This window comes from Trematomus bernacchii, unplaced genomic scaffold, assembly GCF_902827165.1.
Source record: "Trematomus bernacchii unplaced genomic scaffold, fTreBer1.1, whole genome shotgun sequence".
NCBI classification, from domain to species: domain Eukaryota; kingdom Metazoa; phylum Chordata; class Actinopteri; order Perciformes; family Nototheniidae; genus Trematomus; species Trematomus bernacchii.
Window position 1 is genome coordinate 6,414,708 of NW_022987567.1, and position 26,702 is coordinate 6,441,409.

At 40.2% G+C, this 26,702-nt stretch overlaps 1 protein-coding gene across 2 annotated transcripts in view; it reads right to left on the reverse strand.

Annotated features, from left to right (window-relative positions):
* chd1 (chromodomain helicase DNA binding protein 1) overlaps positions 1 to 21,933 on the reverse strand; it is a 38,448-nt gene extending 16,515 nt beyond the window's left edge. Inside the window, exons 1-25 of one of the 2 annotated variants that reach the window (XM_034125811.1) lie at positions 21,596 to 21,933; positions 19,706 to 19,821; positions 18,554 to 18,761; positions 16,952 to 17,101; positions 16,643 to 16,839; positions 15,074 to 15,342; positions 13,895 to 14,120; positions 12,535 to 12,635; positions 12,245 to 12,423; positions 11,660 to 11,784; positions 11,294 to 11,510; positions 11,119 to 11,208; positions 10,812 to 11,002; positions 9,929 to 10,117; positions 8,510 to 8,669; positions 6,858 to 7,010; positions 5,923 to 5,994; positions 5,686 to 5,835; positions 4,283 to 4,431; positions 4,064 to 4,160; positions 3,242 to 3,337; positions 2,946 to 3,122; positions 1,846 to 2,006; positions 406 to 447; positions 196 to 329 (exon numbers count right to left, since the gene is read on the reverse strand). In XM_034125811.1, the coding sequence (XP_033981702.1) occupies positions 196 to 329; positions 406 to 447; positions 1,846 to 2,006; positions 2,946 to 3,122; positions 3,242 to 3,337; positions 4,064 to 4,160; positions 4,283 to 4,431; positions 5,686 to 5,835; positions 5,923 to 5,994; positions 6,858 to 7,010; positions 8,510 to 8,669; positions 9,929 to 10,117; positions 10,812 to 11,002; positions 11,119 to 11,208; positions 11,294 to 11,510; positions 11,660 to 11,784; positions 12,245 to 12,423; positions 12,535 to 12,635; positions 13,895 to 14,120; positions 15,074 to 15,342; positions 16,643 to 16,839; positions 16,952 to 17,101; positions 18,554 to 18,761; positions 19,706 to 19,758 (3,586 nt within the window). In that variant the 5' untranslated portion in view covers positions 19,759 to 19,821; positions 21,596 to 21,933. Of the gene's footprint in view, positions 1 to 195; positions 330 to 405; positions 448 to 1,845; positions 2,007 to 2,945; positions 3,123 to 3,241; positions 3,338 to 4,063; positions 4,161 to 4,282; positions 4,432 to 5,685; positions 5,836 to 5,922; positions 5,995 to 6,857; positions 7,011 to 8,509; positions 8,670 to 9,928; positions 10,118 to 10,811; positions 11,003 to 11,118; positions 11,209 to 11,293; positions 11,511 to 11,659; positions 11,785 to 12,244; positions 12,636 to 13,894; positions 14,121 to 15,073; positions 15,343 to 16,642; positions 16,840 to 16,951; positions 17,102 to 18,553; positions 18,762 to 19,705; positions 19,822 to 21,595 lie in introns of both variants that reach the window. The other variant, XM_034125810.1, reaches the window with a different exon arrangement.
* Positions 21,934 to 26,702: the final 4,769 nt, after the last annotated feature.

Below are 26,702 nucleotides of genomic sequence, written 5' to 3' on the forward strand. Positions count from 1 at the left end.
CACCCACATGCAGTATTTTTGTTTTTATATGCTGTTGTAAATACTCCTGTTGTCTGTCGGGATATCAAATCGAATCGTTGACAGGATAATCGTAATCGAATCAAATCGTGAGACCAGTGAAGGTGCACAGCCCTACATAATGCACATCACTAACATAAAATGTGGGCAGATGAAATCCTGAATAAGTCCGGTTACCTGAACTCTTCTCTGGTCCAGAGGGGTTTTCTCTCAGAGTTCTCACACAGCCGTTGTGAACCGTCTCTGCCAAACGCTTCAGGTCGCTTTCGGACTTATCCACGAGTTCAGCATCACGAGCGATACCATCCAACCTGAGTGACCAAGACAAGTGTTTAGGAGACGGCAATTAACGTTGAAAACCATTTAAAGAAATCTGATTTAGCTCACCTTTCCAGCGGTCCTCCGAATTTCTTGTAACTCTTGACGAACCTGTAAGTTAAACACAGAGGTGTTACAAGGAATATGTGGAGGAGAAGATAATAAGCCAGAGAGAGGTTGCTAATATATATGTTAATAATTTAGTTTTTGGGAGAAGGGGTGGGATTAAACAAGTGTAAACTTCTTCCCACCGCTTTTCGGATGTGTAATCAGGTAGATAATTTGTTTATATATAATGTAGGAGCCTAAATGCTTGTTTTGCAATTGTTATTATTTCTATTATTATTATCTTCATTTCTGTTTGATTCTTGTTGTCTATCACTTCCGGCGGTTGTCACGTGGGTGTGGTTTGTTGGTATTTACAGTAGGTCACCTGTTGGATGCCGATTTTGGGGATATGACGTAGAGGAGAGGGTGAATAGCTCTGATACTTTCTGTTGACCGTGTGGTCTGGAGTTGCATATAGAGTGCCACAGTGACGCGTCCTAAAACCCGGAAGTAAACTCCTTCCGGTTCCTTGGACAAAAACGCAATGCAATTTCTCCATAGGATTTTGGAAAATAGTGCGAAATAAGGTCTGTGGTTGAGACACATTGAAGAGACAGATCACGTTTTGTTCATCCGGATAATCTCCACATGTCTACCCTACTTTTATAATTTTTGAATCATAAATCTAGTCGACAGAAGCTAAATGCTAACGTTATGCTATAATCGAACTACAGCAGGGTCGCTGCTTCAACGTCACGCCAACTTAAGATCCATATTCAAACATACAGACTCTAAATGGAACAAGTTGAAGCGTTTGTTTGAACAGTTTGCAGGAGGCAGGTACTTGCTTTCAAGCAGAACAGGGCAAACAAACTTAGAGGAGTGTTTACGTACAACGACCTCCACAACTTCTGTAGTCCTATTCAGCCACTTGGTAACAACCATCGTTTTTCAGACACGTCAAATCTTCAGAAATCACCAGTGGGGTCACTGCTGATGTATTTAATGTCGTAGAACAAAACGTGATCTGTCTCTTCAATGTGTCTCAACCACAGACCTTATTTCCAGATATTTTTTTAAACCCTATGGAGAACTTGCATTGCTTTTTTGTCAAGGGAACCGGAAGTGGTAAAATGCTAACTTACGTCCGGGTTTTAGGACGCGTCACTGTGGCACTCTATTGTTTGTTTTTCGTCTTTATCAAACACCGTGGACTATAAAGGACTACGGACTCTTATATGGAACGCGTCACAGCGAAGAGCAAATGTTAGCCTCTTAGCGGCATAACTCATAGGGAGTATTTGCCGCTACATATAATTTGTAAGTCAATAATATTTTTGTTTATAAATGTGATACTGCTTAAGTTTGTACACAATCATAATTCTCATGTTTCATTTCATTATTTTTTTGTTTTTTTTGTATTATCGTTTAACACGTTCGAAATAAATCAAAAAATCAAACCTCCGGATCTCAGCGTCACTGAACCCCTTGATGTTTTCTCGTGGAATAGTCCGAGGCCGCCCCCTCTTCTTTGGCCTCTTCCGGTCCGACGGGGAGTCGCTGTCGGAGCCCGAGTACCGTCTGTTCCTGCTCTGCCGCCCCGAACTGGCGTTAAAGTTCGACTGTTAGAGGGAATTAAACAAATGACAAGGAATTGGTACAAAGATAATAACTGAATGGACCTAAAATGGAAGAATTTAGGGACGAATCAGAATCAGAATACTTTTTATCCGTCCCACAGAGGGGACATTTACATTTGTTACAGCAGAAAAGAGCCAAAGACATTACATTGCATTTAGCTGACGCTTTTATCCAAAGCGACTTACAATAAGTGCATTCGACCAAGAAGATACAAACTTGAAGAAAACAGAATCACATAAGTACATCAGGTTTCATAGAGCCAGAACATTTCAAGTGCTACTCAACTAGCTTTAGATAAGCCAGTCCTTTATTAGTATATAAGTGCTTTGTTAGTAATTTTATTGCTGAGATGAGTTTTCAGTCTGCGCCAGAAGATGTGTAAGCTTTCTGCTGTCCTGATGTCAATGGGGAGCTCATTCCACCATTTTGGAGCCAGGATAGCAAACCCACAGCTTAATGTTAACTAAGAAGCATGCATATAAAAACCCAAAACATCCTGTAACAGTTCTGAAGATATAGCAGCCAGGTATATATTGCAGTTATTAACGGCATATATATATATATTGCACATAGTTGGTATAGAGTGGTGCAGGGATCATGAATATATAGATTAGATTTATGATTCGAACATTATAAAAGTAGGGTAGACATGTGGAGATTATCCGGCTGAACAAAACGTGCATTTATCAAACAGGTTGGTTTTCCAAAGTTCTTATTTTTTACAATATTCCAAAATCCTATGGAGAAATCCCATTGCTTTTTTGTGGAGGGAACCCATGTGCAGCTTACTTCCGGGTCTGCCTACAAAAATATGTCATCACTGCACCGCTCTATTTAACACCAAGGGGTAGAAATATAAGCATGATCATCAGAAAGATCTAAATCACGAGGCCTTATTATATTTGGGGTTTCTTGTGTACCTGTTTGGCACAATTCCTCATGCGGGGCAGCAGGTAGATTTCCTCCAGCTCCTTCTGCCTCTCCTCCTCCTCCATCCTCCTCCTCTGCTCCTCGGGAATGATGTCGTCCCAACTCCTCTGACTGCGCTCAGAGTCCATGTCTAAATCCTCTTCATCCATCATGGAGAAGTTGGCCACCTGCACAGGTCAGGTCAGAAACAACGGTCAATGTCACAGTACTGAAGAACAGAGAATCACCATTTTTAAATATATTGTACAACCACTTTCTATAAAAGAAATGAACGATGTGTTTGTACCTTGAACTGAGACAGCAGTTCCTCTGCCACTGTGGAGGGTCCGGGGTCGTTATCCCTGGTCTCGGCTCTTTTCAGGATCTCATCAATGTCCATTTCCTAAAGAGCAGAAGAGGCGATGACATGCTATAATATATTTACTGGAGAAAAGTACATATATAATTCAGTACACATTGTATTTATGTCACCATCGGCAGCAAGAACTCTCTCCTATTGTTCCATTTAGCAAGAATATCTTCATAACATACTAATAAATGTTTTATAATATACACATTTATACAAATACGCTGATGTTATATATCGTACATGTGCACATTTTTAAAATTATACTTTTATTGCACCTTTTTTACCATCATTTTCTATTTTATTAGATTTCTATCGCACATTTTTCAATATTTATTTTTGTTCTCTATGGACAAATTGCCACCAAACCAAACTTCCCCCTGGGATAAATAAATAAATAGATCCCATCCCGTGCAGTCAACAAGTCGATGTTTCCTTGGGCAACATACGTAATCCTAAATTGCTCCCGATGGCCAACGGTGTGTGAGTGTGTGTGAGTGAGAGTGTGTGTGTGTGTTGTGTGAGTGTATGAGTGTGAGTGTGTGTGTATGAGTGTGTGTGAGTGTGAGTGTGAGTGTGAGTGTGAGTGTGAGTGTGAGTGTGAGTGTGTGAGTGTGTGCGAATGTGTGCGAGTGTTAGCTTCCAAGAGCACTTGCCACAGCTCTGTGTGAATGGGTGAATGACTTGTAGCAGCAAAGCGCACAGACTGGATAAAGCGCTATATATAAGTACGAACCATTAGCATATCTGATAATTATTTACCTGAGGCTCCTGCTCCTCGCCCTCTGGCTCTTTGAACAGCTCCTCAGCTCCGAACTTCAGGATGGAGGACAGCTCCTCCTTGTTGAACGGTGCAGAACTGTAAGCAATAAAACACATTTAATTTAGATGACAGCCGAGTGTAGAAGGTTTTATGGCCAAAAGAGCTGCTCTTCTGTCAACAATAAAGACGTCAAAAGACAACAGCAGATTGTTTCTTGCCTGGAGGGAGCGGATCCCGTATGGAGGACAGTTTTCCCCGTCGTGTCCATCCTCTGAATCACAAGGTGGTCCAGCACCATTTTCTTCTTCGCCCTCTCAATGATTTCCTCCTCTACTGAGCTTTTTGTCACCAGACGGTAGATATTCACCTGTGGGTCCGCAAGCAAACAGTATAATGTGTTTATCGAGGGAATAGCCTTTAAACCAGGGGTGTCAAACTCAATTTCATCACGGGCCACATCAGCATTATGGCTGCTCTCAAAGGGCCAGTTGTAACTGTAAGACTATATAAAAATACAAATATATATATAAAATAATGTATTATAATACATTATTGTAGGGCTGTGCAATTAATCGTATTTTAAATCGCAATTACGATTTTGGCCTGCCACAATTACGAAAAAACGATTATTTTGCTTTGCTAGGTTGTGACAGTGCACTAGAACATATTTGATCTCATTGATTTGTATTTATCATATTTATATATGTTTATTAGCTTGTTGAAGTGCGCTCCAAAATATTTGTTGATCTTGTTTATTGGTATTTATTATTTTGATATTATTTATTTAAATGTAAATATAAATGTATCATTTATTTTATTTATTGGTTTTTCAGTTGAATTATACGTTCAGGGTAATCAACAGTTAAAAAGATACTGTTCAAATTATTATTTGTATTTTTTTTTAAAGTTCAATAAATTGATTTTTTCAAAGTCAATGAATAATCGTATTTAATAATCGTGATGTCAATTATTGACCAAAATAATCGTGATTATGATTTTTGCCATAATCGCACAGCCCTACAATATTGCCTCTGCATTGGATTATTATCTGATAGGGTAATAACTTCATAATTAACTACTTCTGAAAACAGAAGTCGAGGGCAAATAATTGCAAGTCTCTTTAGTGAGAATGTCACAAAATGATTTAAAAAGAAAAGCCAAGTTTGGAAAAAAAAGTAACATTAAAAAAAAAAAGTCAAATTTGAGATGCATTGTGGGACATGTAGTTTATTGGCAACGTGCTGCTGTAAATCATCATGTAACCTTATAATTAACATATAATATTCTTTGCAAGCTCTTGTGGGGCCACAGAAAATGATGTCACAGGCCGGATTTGGCCCCCGGGCCTTGAGTTTGAAACCCCTGATTTATTATATATAATTTATATATTTAAATATTATTTCACATTTCATTTGCAATGTTGAATGTTCAATAAAAAGTTCTGTTTGAAAGGATGTACTTGAATTATTATTATCATTATGTCAGTGATCTAAAATGGTCTTACAACGGTGCCGACAATATTATCGTCTAACTAAATTAGTTATCGTGAGAGGCCTAATATTACAGGACAATAAAAACATTTAAAATGGATGGATTATGGGCGAAAGCAGCCGTTTCTTACCTGTCTCTTCTGCCCGATCCTGTGAGCTCGGGCCTGAGCCTGCAGGTCGTTCTGGGGGTTCCAGTCAGAGTCAAAAATCACGACTGTGTCAGCCGACGCCAGATTGATACCCAGACCACCGGCACGCGTTGATAACAAGAAGCAGAAATCCTGGACACACATGGAGGTTGTATCAGCCCTGATTCATTCGGATAAAAGCACTGAGAGCATGCACTGTATTCAGGGAGAAGAACTTACCTCTGATCCCTCGGCATTGAAGTGATCCAACGCCTGCTTCCTCATCTCCCCTTTGATGGAGCCATCTAACCGCTACACAAATGTACAAATTCAGTTAGCTGGGAGGATATTCAGGGGGAGCTCTTGTGTAACTTTGTTAGGTTTGCAACACGAACAGTCATACTTCCCATCTGATCCTTTACTTTAGAAACTCGACATTCTAACCATTTATGACGTCAACATTTTGCAAACGTGTGTTTTTTTTACAAGATCCATTTGAACATTGCTTAGGAGTCAAGCAGGTGTATAAACCAATATGCTGCCCACACACACATTTAATTATTATTTTATTATATGTTATTCTAAGTGTTTGCCATCACTATGGAATTCATATTAACTTTGTGTATTAATCTCGTGTTTGCTATAAAAGTGTGTTTTTTTTCAAATAGAGAAATGTCTGACTTATGCATTATGACCACACACACACACACACACACACACACACACACACACACACACACACACACACACACACACACACACACACACACACACACACACACACACACACACACACACACACACACACACACACACACACACACACACACACACACACACACACACACACACACACACACACACACACACACACACACACACACACACACACACACACACACACACACACACACACACACACACACACACAAGTTATTTTACTGTTATTTTCAAAATGGTGTTTTAATTACTTGATGTTTTAATAGTTGGCCATCACGGTTGAACTCAAGTTTGTCAACTAAATGTTTGTATATAAATCTTTTGTTCTCTATAACAGAGTTAATTATTGCCTCTTCCTGTTGTGCATTTATTAAATTGTGCAAAAAACAACAAACTAAACAATACCCTCTGTGTGTGTGTGCATGTACGTTGATGACAGAGTTAGGGTTAGCTACCTGAAAGAGGAACTGTCGGCTCTTCAGGTATTCAGCCAGGATATCCAGCATCCGAACCATCTGGGAGAAGATCAGGACTCGGTGGCCTCGATCCTTCAGACGCACCAGCAGCTTGTCCAGCAGCACCAGCTTCCCACTGCTGCGGATCAGTTGCTGTGGGAGGGGAAGAGGGGGAAAAGTTAAGGAAAGTCAATATATAATCAACTGTAGTGATTTGGTAAGCTACTGGAATTTAACACACGAATGACGCATTTCCACTGCAGGGCCTCGCACGGCTTAGTACGGTATAGTTAGGCTTTGGTAGGCCAGGCTCACTTTATGCTGCGTTTCCATTACAGTTTAGTAGCTGGGGCAGTAACTATAGTAACGCAGTGTAGGCGGAGCCGTGACGTCATCTTCAATGCGAAACACAAAACCAACATCAGCCGTTAGCTGTTAGCCCTCAGAGCTCACAGCTCCTCATATCTGTTCAGAAACTAGACAAAAGTGAAACAAGTACAAACCACAGACTGCCTGTGTCATGGCGAATACAGTCGCTGCTTTATTTATGTCTGTATAGGCCGTTGTTGTGAGTGTGGACGGTCGGAGCATATACTGCGTTAGCTTAGCCGATCTCCATTTAGAAAACACGCATTTTAAAAGGTTTTTCGCCTGCCGTCTGTCTGCAGACTTGACAAAGCATTAATTCATGGTTTTTACTAACCGGTATCAGTATGTTGTTACTTCGGCATCATTTTGAAACGTGTATTACAATTAAATCACGGTCAAATATGTTCATCTTGTTGTAGTTGTAGCCCCCTTGCCAGCGATGCTCTCTCTAGTTTAGCATACTCAGCCCGACTCAGCCTGGTTGTTCCTGGCCCTAGAACCACGATTTTATGGGGCCAGAAAAACTGTGAATTAGGACCCGCTAGCCGGTACTAGGCCAAGTGGAAACGCAACCAAAAACAGGCCTTGCACGGCTCGGCACGCTTAAAGCGAGCTCCGCGCTGCAGTGGAAACGAGCCATTAGTACGGTATAGTTAGGCCTTGTTAGGCCAGGCTCACTTTATGCTGCGTTTCCATTACAGTTTAGTAGCTGGGGCAGTAACTATAGTAAGACGGTGTAGGCGGAGCCGTGACGTCATCTTCAATTAGATGAGGCCCAGCTACTAAACTGTAATGGAAACGCAGCATAAAGTGAGCCTGGCCTACCAAGGCCTAACTATACCGTACTAAGCCGTGCGAGGCCCTGCAATGGAAATGCGCCATTAGTGACACCACACAAGCAACAGAGAGGTAGCCCCCCAGCCGGTTTGTTTACAAGTCGTTTTTATCCTGGCTTTTTTTATATGAAGAACACATGAAGGCCTGAAACTGAGGGAAATGATTTGTGTTAGGAGTTCCAGCATAGATTTGTGTACTCATACGTATATTTTCTGTGTTATGCATGAGTCTATTGACAGGACTTTTCAATTATACATACATATACATGCCTTGATGTTCATTTATATGTAGGCTTCCTATCAATTGTTGAACGGCACCATTACTTTAAATGGAAATGCTGCTGCACATTCAGTATCATTTAGGATATTATGTTCCCTTTAAATGCAGTAACTCATATCCCTATAGACATGATGCTAACATAATCTGGTTAGATCAAATGAACCGACCTGTAATGCCTCGGCTCTGTTGAGGAACTCGTTGTCCTCGGGCGGCTTGATAAGGTAACAGTGGTTACAACACTTCTTCAGCTCCATCATGACGTTCAGGAAGCCCGACGTGCTGCCTTTACCTTTACTCAGAGCCTTGTAGTTCCTGGTGAGGATCCATCTGATCACAAACACAAGACACACACACTTATTAGTAAACTATTGTGGACATTGGGTAGAAAACGTCTAGCTGTAACATGAAATAAAGTAGAAATCTCATCCATAGAGTTGTGCCTGAATTAATCCTAAAACCCGGATATGATTTAGCCTTTTATCAGTTTCTGTCTATAGGCGCTTTCACACCGGAGTACTTTTCCCCCCGAACTAGGCCAATAGGGGGGGGGGGGGGATTTGGTTTCACACCAAAAAGGATCTGGAACTAGTCCCTAGTTCGCGTGAACCTTTTCACCCCCAGATAATCCCTGCTAGAGAGGTAGTACTTTCCTGAGGAGGAAATGGTTCGTGGGTGTGTCGGCCACGCTAACAATTTCTGATTGGTAGGGCGATTTGCAAACCACGCCCCGTAAAACTCCGAAAGGTTTTGTGAACCCAAAGCAGAAGAAGAAGTGACGTCAGTGGCTTCATTTGCCAAATCCTCCCTTGGGGACTTATTCCCGTGTGAACGCGATCTACTAGGACAGTTCCAGGGACTTAAAGAGTTCGGGGGGAACAAGTACCGGGGACAAGTACCGGCTAAGTACTTGGTGTGAAAGCGGCAAATGGTTTCTGTGGTTAACACAAGCTGAGGAGATTTTCTTATTTTGTTCTACAACATAAAATACGTCAGTTAACACCCCACTGGTGAATATCTGAATCCCTTAAGTGTCATTTAAAAAGAAGGTTCCTAACAAGGGACTAAATGAGACTACCTAACGCCATCACGCCTAACATTAGCCGCCTTTAGCTTAGCGGTGATGATAGCGCAGCAATGCAACAGCACTGTGGTTCATTTATAGCATGACATTAGCTAACTACGTCTGGAGATTGCATTTACGATTCAAAAGTCATGCAGGGAACTTCAAGTATTTTTGAGTATAATGTAAAAAGTCAGTTATGCTTAGAATAAATAAAAAAATAGGATTCTTATACATTCACCAGTGCAGAGAGACTTGCCCGCGAACAAGCTTCTAACTGTTTTCCTGGTTCATATTTTTTACAGCAGCACATAAACACCTGACACTTGAAAGGCTGCTCTGTCATTATGAACAAAGCCTTTACATGCCAGACCAACATGGACAAAAGGAAGCAGACACCTTCATAATAAAATGTGTCTAAGTGTTTTACTGCTTAACATTCAGCACATACCAACCTAAACTCACTTAAGAGTTTACTTGCATAATGAAACGCTCTACTTGTGAAGGGGTCGAGTCCAGCTCTTACTTGTAATACTGTTTCTGGATAGCACTCATCTCCACTCTGAGGATCTGCTCCACTTTGGCAGGAAGAGATTTCTCCACGTCCTTCTTGACTCTTCGCAGGAGAAAAGGTTCCAGCTCTTTGTGCAGGCTGGCGTATCCCGAGTCTCTGCCTTTACCATGCGCCTCCTCAAAGACCTCCCATGCGTGAAACCTAGAGAAACAACACATACACAACAAACATCAGAGGTGCCGTACACATTTCTTACACAACCTACTTACTGTAACACGATTTGCATGATATGATAATCATGGTGCATTGCTAAAACTACGTGTTTCCACGTGTTTCAAGATCTTTAGAAAGGAGTGGTCATAGCTATCTGCAGTACACCGGTTTGTATGTGAAGTCTACTTCACATACAGTTCAAATCAATTGTTTTGGTAGTATCTCTTACATGTTTTATATCCGATTGCTGTTAAATAAAGTAATTTAAAATGTGCTACTTTGGCTCCGACACAGCGTACTTTGCTCTGTAGTCACCCGTCTATATTCTGACTTAATGTCGTGCACACAGCAATATCTGATTCGTTACACTGGAGCTAAGTGTCTGACTTAAAGCAACACAAAGCAATGTCTTTCAAAAACAACTAAAACAAATAATATTACAAAGGGGAAATAGCAGTTACTGGATGTGATATGATGACAACTGCATGAAAAGGACAAGGAGATTATCTTAGTTAAAAAAAATGTCAGAGCAGTGACGAAAAAAGCATTTTGCACATACAGAGCGCAGACCTTCCCATTGATTTGACCCTGTGTTGCACTATTACTGCCACTCAGAGAATAGTACAGTACAACAACCATCCTCATGATCAAAGATTGAAGCTTAATAATGAATAAAGCGTACTTCTCTGGCATGATGAAGTGCAGCAGGGACCACAGCTCCTTCAGAGAGTTCTGCAGCGGCGTTCCTGTGATCAGAAGCCTGTGATTGGACTTGAAATCCATCATCGTCTTGTACAGGAGGGAGTCGTCGTTCTTCAGTCGATGCGCCTCATCCACACCAATGAAAGCCCAGCTAACAGCGCCCAAAAATGACTGGAAATACACACGATACAAGGTTAACATGGACACACTGCAGGGCATTCGAAATGACTTTTTTCCCTGTCATTCATTTGGGCAATCATGTGATAAACAACGAGGTAGATATTGACCTTGTCTTTGAGAAGAATCTCATACGTTGTGAGAATGATGTTAAACTTTAGTCTCTTGTTATGAGGATGCATCCACTCGTGTGTCCTGATCTGTTGAAAAGGAAATAAAAGACATTAATACAACGTTTACAGTGATACCACCCCATAATGTGGATGTATGTGTGTACCACCATACCATGTTCCTGCTGCTGATGTCTCCCAGGTAGACGACAAAGTTCATCAGAGGGGCCCAAAGCTGGATTTCCCTCTGCCAGCAGGTGAGTGTAGAGAGAGGCACGACCAACAGGAAGGGTCCGTACAGCTGGTGATCGTTGAACAGGTAGTTGAGGAAGGAGATTGTCTGGATGGTCTTCCCTAAACCCATCTCATCCGCAAGAATGCAACTGTGGCTTCTATGAATGAAGAAAATGAGAGAAACAAGAGCTTAGATTGAGGAGCTGGTACACATCATATCTCCATGGGATGTTTTTTGTATTCGCTAGGTGCATCCTCGTGATTACAGAATGACACAAGTTGAGAATTAAAAAAGGATGAAACCTACTTGCACCAGGAATGGGCCATCCAATTCAAGCTGTCCAACTGGTAGTCTCGGAGCTCCAGTCCTTCGCCTCCTATGTACGTCGGCTGCTTCTTCATAGGCAGAAACCTGGGTCTCTGTTTGAGCACCTGCAGGAGAGAAGAGCAGTCGTTGAATATTCAAGTCCAAACTCTGGGTTCAGTTAACTTGAACTGACACAGAAGAGATCACATTGAGCTAGACTTAGGCCCTGTGTCAACATAACGCTCCAAGTGCTTATTTTTTAACCTAGGACAACGATATCTTGGCACAATTCTTGGCTGTTGTCCAACAAACTAGCTCCGCCCCCTGGATTTTAATAAGTGTGTGTGTTACTACATATGTTTGACACTTGTTTCCCCATTGCAACCAACCGGAAGATGCTAGCTTTCACACTTTTAATGAATGAGCTTCTACACACTACACAGCTTTCCAGTCTTTGTTAACATAGTTTTAGTCTGAAAGACCGGGTCAAAAACAAGCTGAGAAGCTGAAATATGTTCTAAATAACAACATAAACATTGGTGATCTACTTAACATGCTTCCCCTGCATAAGTCCCGGTGCGTTACCTTGCAGTCTCTGAAAGGAATGTTCTTGGACTGGTTTCTGCTCATGTAGTTGTCGATGCATTTCTGGAACTTCCTGCCGATGAGAGCGCCGTCCTCCCAGCTGCACTCCGAATATGGCAAACCCTGCCACTTGCACAGATAGTCTGGGTAACCCGCCGCTGACTTTTGGTTCGAATGTCCTGCAGCATAGAAAGTCAGAGAGCCGTTAAGTTGCAGGAATCCAAATAGTATTAAAAAGGTATTCAGAGGAAAGTACTCTATACAAACAACAAGTGATGTAGAAAGCTCACCTATGATTCGCTCCACAATCTGGTACTGAGAGTGCAGGTCATCCATTAATTCTTCCTGACAATTGAAATACTCTACATCCTCCGGTGATGCCGCTTTTAACCTGAGGAGGAAACAAAAAACATTAGATAATAAGAAATAGCCTGTATTTCTAATCTAAAAACAAACAAAATACAATTCATAAAAATTGAGCATGCTTGTTATCAAATGACTGGGAAAGGAAGTGACAGCAACGCATCAAAACATAGGTTTATGTTTCGTACCAACAAAATGGTCTCAATGAAATAAATATGTCCAAATAAATAAAAAACAATTATATAGGACAACGTTTAGCTTGTGGTTATCAATGTCTTATTTGCAGAGGTCATATGTATGCAGGTCATATGCAGGTCATATGTATGCAGGTCATACAGCCAGTGAGACTGTTTCTTTGTCTGTCATGTGATCGTCATCATAAATGCCAAAGCAGTCTTTCCTGCTTGGCCAGAAGAAAAACTGTCGGTCTGTAACACAGTTTGTAATAATCTCCGCGATAAACTGGTTTACCCTTAGATGCACGAGTGACTGGACCCTACACTCTTCCATAAGTGGGTCAAAAAGGACCCGTATTAGAATAATGTGTTTTTATGCCATTTTGGTTAAGAGAAATCACTTGTATAAAATGTAGTATTATATTTTGGTTCACACTAGAAATATTAAATATTCAATTTTTCACTATTTTTAATTTTAGACATTTTTTTAACATATGGATGCAAAGATCTCTGCTATTCTGAGACCCTCACAGTATTCCAGTCCCTTTTCAAAACTCATCTCTTCTCCTCTTGTCTACTCATAGACCCCCCCCCCATCAATCCATGCCAGTTGATCAAGTTTGATAGTCCTATACCCCCCCCCCCCCTAACCTTCCCTTATATTGTAAAGCGATTTTGAGTCCTTAAAAAGCCCTATAAAAATATAATGTATTATTATTATTATTATTATACTGACAGGTATCAGATCTTGCTGTGTAAAATAATCTTCCTGAGAGGTGTCACTTGTGATGTAGTCTGTGTGGTCTACAGTGAATGTATTCCTGACAGCCACAGGTGATAAGAATCAAAGGATCCCATAGGAAATGCATGCGGGTCATTTTTGACCCACTTATGGAAGCGTGGGGTAGAAATACAAAAACTACAATTTCTTAAAATGTATAAAATGTAAATGTAAAATTTGAATGGCATGATATCCAAAACATGTTTTTTGAGGAATAGCTGGAATATGAAATGATAAAAAAAAATGTAATTACAAAGATACTTCAAGAAAACCACCTCACCGGGTCAAAAAAGACCCACTTATGCATCCAAGGGTTTTAAACACACTCACCATCTCTTTTTCTCCGTATCCTTCTTCTTGAAGTTGTCCAGTTTCTTCATGCCCTTGACGTTCTGTAACTTGAGTGTGTCCTCTGTCTCCCAGGTGTTGTGGATATGCGCCCAGTTCTTCCACTTTATCAGATACTGGATGTCCCCAGCCTCTTTGTTGGGATTGAAGTTGAGATTAGGGTCCCCGTCGGCTTCTATGGCGTACACAGTGGTGACACTTCCTGTGGCTGTTAGGAAAGTTAAAACAATGTCAAATACATCGAAATTCATCCCTTAGAACTCAAGTTTTTACGGACATATAAACAGGAAGTAGGGATGCTCCGATCGATCGGCTGCCGACGTAAAATGATGACGTAAAATACATGACACTTTTCTCTGTGCGCGGCAAAACAAGCTCGCCAAAATGGCTTCACCAGTCTGGCAGTATTTGAAGGTGTCCGAAAAAGACAATAAAATAGCGGTATGCAACGTGTGTGAAGCAGAAATCCTTCAGCTCCACCCGCTGTGAGGGACCGGTGAGCGGAGCAAAACACACACTAAGAGTTAGACCTAACACACTTAGCTATTTTATCTACCTCTGGAACCAGCTGAACTAGTTATACATATATTTATTCTTCACTGTCGGGTCACTCATTACTGGATCAGTCGGGTCACTCATTACTAGATCAGTGAGCTGCATGAGATGATACTGACAGGCTGTCAGGGGAGGTAGAGAGGGGGAGAGAGGAAAGAGAGAGGGGGGAGAGAGGAGAGAGAGAGGGAGGGAGAGAGAGAGGGGGAGAGAGAGAGGGAGAGAGAGAGGGGGAGAGAGGAAAAGAGAGAGGGGGAGAGAGGGAGAGGGAGAGAGAGAGGGAGAGAGAGAGGGAGAGAGAGGAAAAGAGAGCGCTTCCGCTCATTTCTCCCGTGTTATCCAGTCAGTAATTTAAAGGTTCCATAGATAAGAAATAAATAAGCAGCTTACAACAATAAAATACAACTAATATGTTTAGCTAACTAGCAGACTTATAACACCCCACTATCAGTAAGTAAATAGCAAAGGCTAAAATGACTGAATTACCACCATAGTCTTGGAGGAATAGTTCAATAAAACAGATTCACTGTCACAAGTTCCCAGATACTACAAAATGTGATCTGTTTATAGTGCCGGTTGAATTCAATGATTAATCAGCGTGTTCCTTACCTCTTTTCCTCCCTATCCTGGACTCCATTACTTTCTCCAATGTCTCAAACTCGTCTTCTTCAGGCGCCGGGACGTCTTCACCGAGAACTTCCACCAGGTCGTCGGAGTCGGTCTTCAGGTCATCGTCCTCCTTGTAGCTGACGTTGACCGTGGCCTGCCGCCGGGGCCCCGCAGCGGCCGCCTTCTTGTACTCATCATCAGAAGAAGAATGATTCGTGGACTTTTTCTTCTTCTGGTTGGTGCTTTTCTTCCCATTCCGATAATTCATCCTGGGTGCAAAAGTACACACATCCTTTACTCAAGTAGAAGTACAGATACTCGTGTTTAAAAATACTCTGGTAAAAGTAGAAGTACTGACTAAACCGGGGTATATGCAGGAATCCTGAAGTCAAATGTAAGACTAATTGAGTTTTAACCGGTTACATTGGCGACACACTTCACCTCACATTTACTATATACAGTATTGATTGTCCTTCCTCCTTATCTTCCAACCATTTGGACGCAAACTTGCATTTCCCCATAACGATGTTGTTTAACAACCGGCGTAAACGGACCTGCGCGCGCTATCAAGCAGTGAGCGCGCGATGTCCTGTTCAGATGACGTCAAATCCAACGGGATGCCATAAATAAACTACACAGAATCACACTACACACCTACGCAATGATTACATTCAGGCAAACTGTAGAATACAACCTCTTTGGACAATTTATATACTTATTGAAAACTAGCTACAAAATGTAATACCTTGGAAAATGCCGTTTAATAGCCTTAATTTTTGCTAAATTGATTTATCAACTTTTAATACTGTTTAAGACCCCGCGGACCCCTTGTAAACTTCTTTACTCAAGTAAAAGTAAAGAAATATGGGCTTTGAAATGTACTTAAGTAAAAAGTACCCATAACTAGCAGCTGTTTTAAAGAGTACCTGACCTCCCTTTATATTAATAGAACAATAATGTCATTGTTAGCTAATGAATGTTTCCATGCTGAACAACGGCAACATGACAACGTTTTCATTGGTCCCTCTTCTTTAGAGAAGACCAGGAAATGATGGATACACGGATCGTGTTCAAATCAATAGGCACGCAATGACTCTAAATAATAATGATCACGCCACCAAACACACATTCAAACTAAAGGAACCAGCCTGTTTGGAAAATGTGAGAAGTAGAAAGTACAGGTATTTGTGTTCAACATGTAAGAAGTAGAAAGTACAGGTATTTGTGTTCAACATGTAAGAAGTAGAAAGTTCAGGTATTTGTGTTCAAAATGTAAGAAGTAGAAAGTACAGGTATTTGTGTTCAACATGTAAGAAGTAGAAAGTTCAGGTATTTGTGTTCAAAATGTAAGAAGTCAAAGTCGTCAGAGAAATAAGTAGTGGAGTAAAGTACTGATACCAGAACAATGTACTTAAGTACAGTAACGAAGTATTTGTACTCCACTACTTCCCACCTCTGGTCCGGAGACATGACGAATGATGAAAAGTTATTATTTGTAGTCCTTACCAGCTGAGGTGAGAGGCTACTATAAGATGGAAATAGACATCCAATGGGCAACTGTGCACTCACTTGGTTGGGGGCTTTCTGCTTTTGATTTTGAGACTAGGCTCATAGTCTGATGCCGTTTCTTCACTCTTCTCCTCAGCGGACGAGTCTGATCCAGAACCACTCCCAGATCCAGAGCCTGATCCAGATCCAGAGGAGCCTGAATTTTTTCTCCTTTTGGATCCACTTGATGAGTCAGATCCATCGCTACTTGACGAGTCCTAGAAGAGAGACAGAAAGTTGCACAATCAGAGAGCGCTAATTCATTTAGTGCACCTTCTTAGCGCTCAATCAAACAGCACAGAACAACTGCTTTGGGGATTGTATACAAACCTCATCAGATCCAGAGGAGCTTTGTCTCTGCTGCTGTTGCTGCTGTTGCTGCTGCTGCTGCTGCTGTTGTTGTTGTTGTTGCTGAAGCTGCTGTTTCCTGAGCATAGCAGATCTTTGCACTGCTAGGATACTTGGGTTGGACTTCCAGAACTGCAATCAATGAGTGGAGAGGAAAAATATGTGAAAAAGTTCAAAGGCTTTTACTGGAAATGAGTCCAACTAGTTCCCATCAAGCCATTGTAGCTCTCGAGTTCTGCAAATAGAGAGGCGAAGTCCCTCCCTTTCCTCCATGGGACCTTATTTCGGAAAAGGTATGTATTGAAGTCAATGGAGAGAGAAAGATTATCTTTCGACCCCGTTTGAATTGTGCCATGAATTACACATATGTTTGTCAATTTAAAAGATAATTTTGCAAGTCAAAACATTTAAAATGTGTCTTAAAACTGTGAAGTAACACTTTTCTTTGTGTGAAACCGCTCAATGAACTACATCTCCCGTCTCGCACCACACACCAAGACGGCCGTCACGTTGGCACATTTCACTTCTTTCTTTCAGAATGAGGCGGAAAGTATTAAAAGAGGTGAAAATCACTACAAGTCTGGGCATGTTGAGAGCTGTACATACACACAAGGGGAGTTAGTCGGTTCATAAGAGCCAGCATGCGGGACCGCGACTCTGGGATTTGTAGTCTTTCTAGTTGCGTATTTTTCATAGTCTTATATTTCAACAGTTTTACGACAAACTGTGACTTTTTTGACATGGAAATGATTATTTTTAAATTGACAAACATCATATGTGTAATTCATGGCACAATTCAAAAGGGATTGAAAGATAATCTTTCTCTCCCCATTGACTTCAATACATACTTTTTCCGAAATAAGGTCCCATGGGTCGGAAGTAGATGGGCGGGACTTCGCCTCTCTCTACTTGTTTTAGCAGTTCCTTGCATTAGACATAGTGTTGCTACAGTGATGCAAGCAGATGCTTTCAGGAACAGAGACTGTGCGCTCACTGTTCATCTCACACCCACACGAAGCAGTCAGAGCGGAGGCAACTAAAACCACAGCGGTCAGTTTACCTAAACAGCCAACATGAACAATGGAATTTCACAACATGCGTTTTTGTGTCTGTGCCTCAGACACTGCGCTGCCACACTGAAGAATGAACACCCAATAGCCACTTCAGCCAAAGTTTTTGCAAAACATTTTTACGAGGGAAGTGATAACAAGTCGCAATAACTGTCTGAATGTTGGATTTCATTAACCGATCCCTTAAATCTGTGCAAAACGTGGCGGAAATCCGGAAACATGCCCTGCTGTTCCTCACAGATAGGAGAAGGGTGGAGAAAACTGTGGCGTGAATTACGTTAACGTTACAGTATATCGCCCTCAGCAAGCGTTTTAATACTTGGCCCAGTAAAACTGATATATATTAGTTACTGCCATCACCGCATGTCACCTAATCCCCAATGTGCTGATGAGAAAATCGGCAATGCGGATGTTCTGCCAATGCGTCCCTAGATAAAACATCTGCACACAGGCATCCACTCATGTCCAGATTGAGGGGCAACAAGGAAAACATCTTTCTTTCTCGTGCGTTTACCTCAGCTCCATCGATGTTTGACTTATTTGGCGCTTCGATCTTCTCCTTGGTTTTCTCTGTGTCAGAATCTGACCCACTGCCAGAGTCTGATCCACTTCCTGAGTCACTGCTCCCTGATTGGCTACTGCTGCTGGAGGAGCTGGAACTGGACCCTGACGCAGACCCTGACGCGGAGCCCGACCCAGAACCCGATTCATCATCAGAATTACTGTAATGTGTAAAAAAAGAAAATGATAAAACACATATATATGCATGAGTTATCCACAAATCCAACCAGCATATGAGTCATTGAAACCACAATATAATAGCTGGCACAACTAAATTATACTTCTCTGAAACCATTTGGCTTTTATTATTATTATTATTAGAAACATCCATTCAGACCGTGTGTATAATTAAACACAATGGCAGATAAGCCACTAAAATAGCTGTACCCTACCATCTTATTTCTTTAGACAATGCCATCATATTAACAGAGGAAGTGATGTCGGAAATAAAATGTTATCTTTGCACAGCGTCTAATGTGACCAGTTGAAATATAACACACTCATAGCTTGTTACAAGAAATTGTGAATGTGTGGTTTTTCATGATGTTTAAAATATGAAACAAGGTTAAAAAGACCATAGAGTTGACATGCAAGGATTGACTAAAACCATAAAGGGGGTAATATACAATTGTGTGACATAATATCAGAGAAGTTACATTACCAGAACACAACTTACGGTCTTTTGGTTCAGAAATGTGTTAATCAAGTATATATAAGTACATGTGCAGATTTGAGATGGATGACTTGGCGTTGGGCTTTTAGCACAGTTGATCTTGCAATCAGTAAGATCTTAAGATTATTAATTTGGCGATCAAGACCTTTCAGCATAGTAGAATTCTGCCTTAATGCAGTACTGCTCTGTGGTGTAATTTACACTGTCACAGAAACACTGTAAACAACTGTGGTATTACATTAGACCTTTAGTCTGTTACTTCATAAATGACACATTTCAGCGTAAACAAACAAAAGATGGCAGCGTCCCAGACACAGAAATTCTGCTCCCGTCTGATGTGTAAACATAAGGCTCAGATACACAGGAATTCATATATCATTAGCTGTGTCATTCCATCATCAAAACTACTCCGAAGTCCTCTAGTTTCAGTACCTTGATTCTGCACCGCTGTTGGTTACACTTTCCTCCTCACTGCGTCCAGCCATGTTGAAGCCCAAAGTATAGACTTCCCCCTGACGACCTGCAGTACTATGCTCCACGTGGTTAATCTGTCGGGGAAGAAGCATAATAACAACATTAGAAAGTCAGTCAGGAAAATATTTAAACATGTATTTGTCATATGCACAACAGTTACAGGTGTTGTTGGAAATGAGAGTCTCAGGCTCTTACAACAATGTGACATACAGTATTCTGTATGCCATAAGAAATAAAGACATCATATAGGGAAATACCAGGGCTGTGCCTTCGTCTTGTCAAAAAATAATAACACTGCATGTAAAAATGCTTACAATGTAAAACACATTTGCAGTACACCATCCCTGAACAACTATAGCCCCTGCATCAACCAATGAACTTATTCCAACAAGAATCTGTATGTTATTATGTAAATGTATAATTTCAGGTTTATTTAACACTGCAATCAACCCGCTAGCACACATCATTCTACAATGTTACACTTATAAATACTGCTTACGTAATACAATAAATGTGGACTTCTGTACATTTTTATTGTATTTTAAATACTATATGAATGCCTTCTTATCATCCAATATTGTGATACTTCAATTTTTCATCTCTATACTGCTGTAACAATGTACATTTCCCCTCTATGGGAAGAATAAAGGAATTCTGATTCTGACCTGTGCTGGGGGAGCTGTCAATACAGTTGCACACGAGACATGTTTTAATGAGGAAAATCGTGAAAAGTAATTAATGACCTACAGTTGAGTTCTTAGAGAGGTTTAACTGTCGATCACCAAAACACTTCTTTATTCTTGGGTAGCTGAACCCAGAACAGATGGGTGATGTTGGGACGGTTAGTCTCTGAACTTAGCTGTATTTGTTCTCCCCGCAGCGGCCTACCAGGCCTGCGCAGAAGCAGCGTGTTTTACATCCACACAAATCTCCGTGGACACTCTTAAACCCCAAATAACCACTTAAACTTTAGCCAAGCCCAAACAAAACCTCGTAGTAAATGGACTTCTTCCTACACTGGTGTCAGCCGAGCTAAGTGTGGATAGTGGTTAGCATGAAGCTAACTAGCTACTATCGGTCAATGACGGCAATATTAACCGTTGGCGGGGGGACGTAATGTATGCAGACACCGCTAACGCGCCAGCCAGTATTTTATAATACAATGACCGTATAACCCCTAGCAGGATACTAATTTATGGCCACTTCTTTGCTACAGGATACTAACTGTCCCCAATGTTAAATCAACCAGTGTTAGCTATCTGTTGTGCTAGTATTATGATCCTCGGAGTTACACAATCATAGCATATAAAACAGTTAAAGCATCTGTTTTATTCTACAACCTGTGTTAGAACAATGTGGGCAAGTGTTAAATGTCGTGCCATGTTTTTATTTTTACATTATTGTTGGTTCAGTTACCATGAAGTGAGCTAGGGGTGATAGTCCATCGTTTACTAACGTTGCCAAGGAAAGTAGCTAGCTAACGTTATGAAGCACGAGGCTAGCACGGAAGCTAACAAAATGACAAAACTTTGCGCTAGTTCATCTTAGCACCTCTGGAATGTTCTCTCTCCAGCTATAGCCGACATTCCGCGTTATTCAGTCGAGACTATTTCACTATGCAAATGTCTGGGCACGTAGTGGTCCACATGAGAGTACTAAATGTATTTAGTATTCATTATTAAAACCACAAACCAAATTAGCTAACCTAACTTCACCCTCTTCCATCTTGTTTTCATTCGCCGCTCACTTCTCGCGGTTTTTACCACATCAACATTAGCTTACTTTCCTCAATGAACTAAGGGATAAATTACTCCACGCAGCATGTTATCTGGTGTTATTTCACGTTACCTGGCAAACTCCAATAGAATTGTTGTTTAAATCCGACTTTCCACTTCAGAGGTCCTTTCTTCTTTTATTTAACTAGCGAGCTAGCAGCTGCGATAGCTAAGGCTACCTTAGGCTAGCTAGCTAGCTTTCTCCCAGTTAGGGAGAGCAGCCCCGAACGGTTCCGTTCAGCAGAACCGGTGCACTGGTGGTTTTCCTCCCCCTCAAGTAAATCCCCTTTCCCGAGCTAGATGTAAGCAAAGTCTTGTTCCTCGTTTGTCAACTACGATTGTAGAAAACTGGCATTTCAAACCAGGGTCTTCCGACAACCGGCCTCCGCCATGACGCCGTAGGGTTCACTTCACTAGGAAACCCCGGACAGTGACGTCAGGACGGTGCGCCTCACTACACTGCATCAGCAGCGAACATCTGGCAGCAGATAGTTTTAGATAGTTTTTTTAGACATACTTCCACAGGACACATGGAATAAAACCAGAGCACAATGAAACACTACGGGAGGTAAAGATCAAATAAAATGTATTTATAAAGCACTTTTCATTCACAGCTCCCCCTACCAATCACTGGGTATTCAGAGGTGTAAAGTAGCTAACTAGATTTACTCAAGTACTGTACAAGTACAATTTTGAGATATGTGTACTTTACTTGAGTATTTCAATGTTATGCGACTTTGTACTTCTACTCCACTACAATTCAGAGGTAAATGGTGTACTTTTACTCCACTACATGTATTTAATACCTTTAGTTACTTTACAGATCTGGATGAATGATGTGAAATATAATCAACTCTTAAATCAGACTTTAGTTCCACCTGGAGTAAATTCACAAGCTACCCTGCAGTATACAAAGTCATTAAAACTAGCTGCACCTTTACCAGCTTTGATAACACTTTAATGATCAATCATTATAAAACATATCATATATATTATTCTGAAATGGACCAATCTGCACATACTTTTACTTTTGGTACTTTAACTATATTTTGATTATTGAATGCAGGACTTTTAATTGTAACAGAGTATTCCTACACTCTGGTACTTCTACTTGTACTCAAGTACACGATCTGAGTACTACCTCAAAATGTACTTATGTAAATCTACTTGTCTACTGTGTTATAGTGACCTGAATATAACACTCCAGTGTGCAGCAGCCGGTGTGAGAATAAACAGCTGATAGAGCAGCGCCATCTGCTGGTCATGTTTGTTTAACACATGATGCATTCATCTACAATCATATCAAATCTGATATTATTCAGACATCTAATCATACAATTTAAACAAATGAAATTGATATTTGATGCATAATCACAAAAAAATTGAAATGGGACAATACCCAGGCCTCCCTGTGATTGGTCGGCTGGAAGATGCTGGTTGTTTACGGTTATTATGAGCCAATAGGAAGTGAGCCAGGAATCCAGCAGCTCCGGGACGGAAGCTGAGATTCTGCAGAGATCCGATGGATGCTCACTCTCTCTTTACCCTCAATAATGACCTAAAGTTCCCGACTGAAGACTCACAATGGGCTGACAGGGTGAGTTGATGACATCACTCCATTCCTCCACAGCATGCAGACACTCTCATTCCTCCACATATCTTTTATTGAGCAGTGAATGGAAACAGCAGCAGTGAAGGCTGCTGATGCTTCATATGGAAATAAAACCATGGAGGTAATGTGGAGGAAATAATGAGATCCGCTTCCCTGGACACTTGCAGTATCCTCCTGCAGACATTTGTCGCAGAACATAGCAATATGTGCACGTGAAGCATGGAGATGAATTTAAAGGCGCAGGACACTGAGTACGAGCCTGAGTATTTATATATAGTCTGAGTATAACTAATGTAGCTTCAAATGAGCATATGAGCTGTGTTCCACTGCACTGAACACTCATTATATATTTGTTTAAATCAGAGCAGAAATGCATTGTCTCATGTGAGGGAATTATTCAAAGATTCAAAGGTTTTAATGTCATATGCACATAAGCTACAGTGTAGAAATGGCAATGAAAATATTATGTCCCGAGCTCCTCCAACAATGCAACATAGTTAAATAAGACGTAAACAATCAAACAAATAAAAAAATGGTGCAAGAAGTCTATATACACGTAAATAGAATATGATATATTAAAGAACAGAATGTAAAATGACTTATTGTACAGTAAGATGAAATTAAATCAGGTTTATTACAGTGATAACTATTTAGATAAATAAGTCAATTGTAAGATGACAAACAGAGAATGTTCATGGAGGCACTTAACAGAGCTCAGGTGTTTAATAGTCTTATTGTCTGTGGGATAACACTGTCCCTGAGTCTGGTGGTTTTGGTCCTGATGCTGCGGTACCGCCAGACAGAACAGTTTGTTTTGTATAATTATTAAGTGAAGTGACATTTTAAATGGCGGTGGAGATCCTGTTGATAAAGATTGGAGTAGCAAACAAAATGTGTGTGACATCTTAACCCTTAACCTGCAATTGCCATAAAGAACATGTGATGTTTTGTTTTATCCTTTAACACTTCCACAAATTGATATGCTGATTTATTATTATCTTTCACTTTTATTTATTTCACTCACTTGTATGTTTCCTCTTTAGCCATCTTGCTTTTTCTTCATACTGCACACAAGTTATACATTGACCTCAGTGTGTCAACATGTAAGAGGTGAGGACCCAACTTCAATAGAGGAAGTGGGATTAACTGCGCCATTACTCGGAAACACTTTTAGCTGTATTAAATATACTTTTCAAAGCATTGCAGCTGATATTTACTGCATGTACTGATCATTTTGCACATGCCGGATGACTTATATCAGGGCAGTAATTGGTAAGAACTGTCTGTAAAGTGCACATATAAAACATGAACGGTAAAACTGATCTAATTTGTTATTTTAATTGCCATTTTGTCACGATACAGCTTGCGTGTTCTGTGCTTTCACACGTTTGTGTTCTCAAGGAAATGAAAGCAGTGTGTACATTGGTTTGGGGGGGGGGGGCGGGTAAGAAACTAGTTGTGACATTCATCAGACATTTTAAGAAGTGTTGATGATCACAGGATTGAAAATAAGATAAGGTATACTTTATTTTTTAGAAACAAAACAAATGCTTAAAATAATTTCGGCATGCAGCAAAACAAAAAAAGAACAATGTCTTTAAGAGTGCGCCATTTTGTCAACATGTTTTAATAATAGAAAGCAGGAACTTGACAGAAAGAGAAGTGCAACCGTCAGACACACACTTACTGTTCCTCAGCAGCTGTTCTGCTACACTCGCTCAAGCATAATACAAATTATAATAATAATACAGTTTATTTATCTAGCACCTTTCATGCAAGATGCAGCCCAAAGTGCTTTACAGAGTAAAACAGGATACACAATAACGAGTGAGGAACATCATTAAAAACAAGGAACAAACAAACAGAAAGATCTAGATCACAGAAAACAATTAAACATGAAAGGTGATACCTCAAACATTACCACGAATAGGGATTAAATGTTCTTTTAAACTGTATGCTTACAACTATTAACAAATATGTATTTATAAATGAATGCCAGCAAGTACACAACTAAACACTTTGTGTAGATAGGAAGACTTGTGTTATTGACCAATCCTAATATTGTCTTTCTTTAGTTCAGCTAACCAATAATATGAATTTCTAGAATCAACAAACAAACTTTCAAGGCTTTTGGTTAATTTATAAAAATAATCATGTTTACAGGTAATTATTATCTGTATAAAATAAATAATTGCACATCATGAGAACTAAAAAAGAGTAGAAAATAAACAATTATACATCATCTCAAAATAGAAAATCATTCATTATGTATTTTACTTTATAGATCTGTTTACTTTTCTGTTTTGAGATGTTTATAATTTATGTTTTATGTCTGTTTATGTTTGTTGTCTACTCTTTCTCATTTTCACATTATGCCTTGCTGATCCCCAATTTGGGATCAATAAAGTAAATCTTATCTAACCTAATCTAATCAAACTATTAAAGAGGGGTTATGCTTTTTCTCTCATTATTTCACGCAAACATCCCATGATACAGTGTGATGGTAACACACACACACACACACACACACACACACACACACACACACACACACACACACACACACACACACACACACACACACACAACACACACACACACACACACACACACACACACACACACACACACACACACACCACACACACACACACACACACACACACACACACACACACACACACACACACACACACACACACACACACTTTCACGGTTAGGCAGTTCTTTTTTTCTGGTTTTTGGCTAACACGCTAACACAGTTCTGTGTACTGTTATGCTGTTATGTTCAGTCATCGTTCTTATGTTGAACGTGAACACATTTACTTTGAAAGTAATTATGGGATGTATTTCTTCTTTCATAGCAATTTTCCTTCATACTTTCTTGCTGTGAAATAGGTCTTAAATTCTATTCAAAGTGGTCTTAAAAAGGTCTTAAAAAGTCTAAAATTGGAGTTGGTGAAACCTGCAGGAACCCTGAACAATATAAAACCCTAGAAATCAAAGTGAACATATAGGTACAACAGAAATAAAAATAAAAAGATAATAATTGTAATAGAGGTTAAATGATTAAAATATAAAAAAACTAAAAATCCTATTGAAACTGTTAAATAAATAATACAAGATAAAACCCTTTAAGACCTATAAAATAAATAAAACAATACCCAGACTTGCCCAGTTTGCAGGAATACTTTGAGGTAAGCTAGCTATTGATTCAACACACACACACACACACACACACACACACACACACACACACACACACACACACACACACACACACACACACACACATAATCATCAAGACACTAACACTGTTTAATTTCTATTTTGATTAATTAACATTTACATTGAAGGTTCTGTTGTGCCACAAGGTGGAGCCAAACCGAGCTGAGTTAGGGTCGATTAAATCTTCCTATGATCCTTGTTAATGAAACTCTGATTGTAAGGTTAAGAATATAAAAACGACATCTTAAAAAATCTCATCCCTTCCATTTGTGCAGTCAAGCAGTGGCGGTTGGAGATCTATTTGACACGGGGTCGTGCTTTGGACAGTTATTTTATGAAA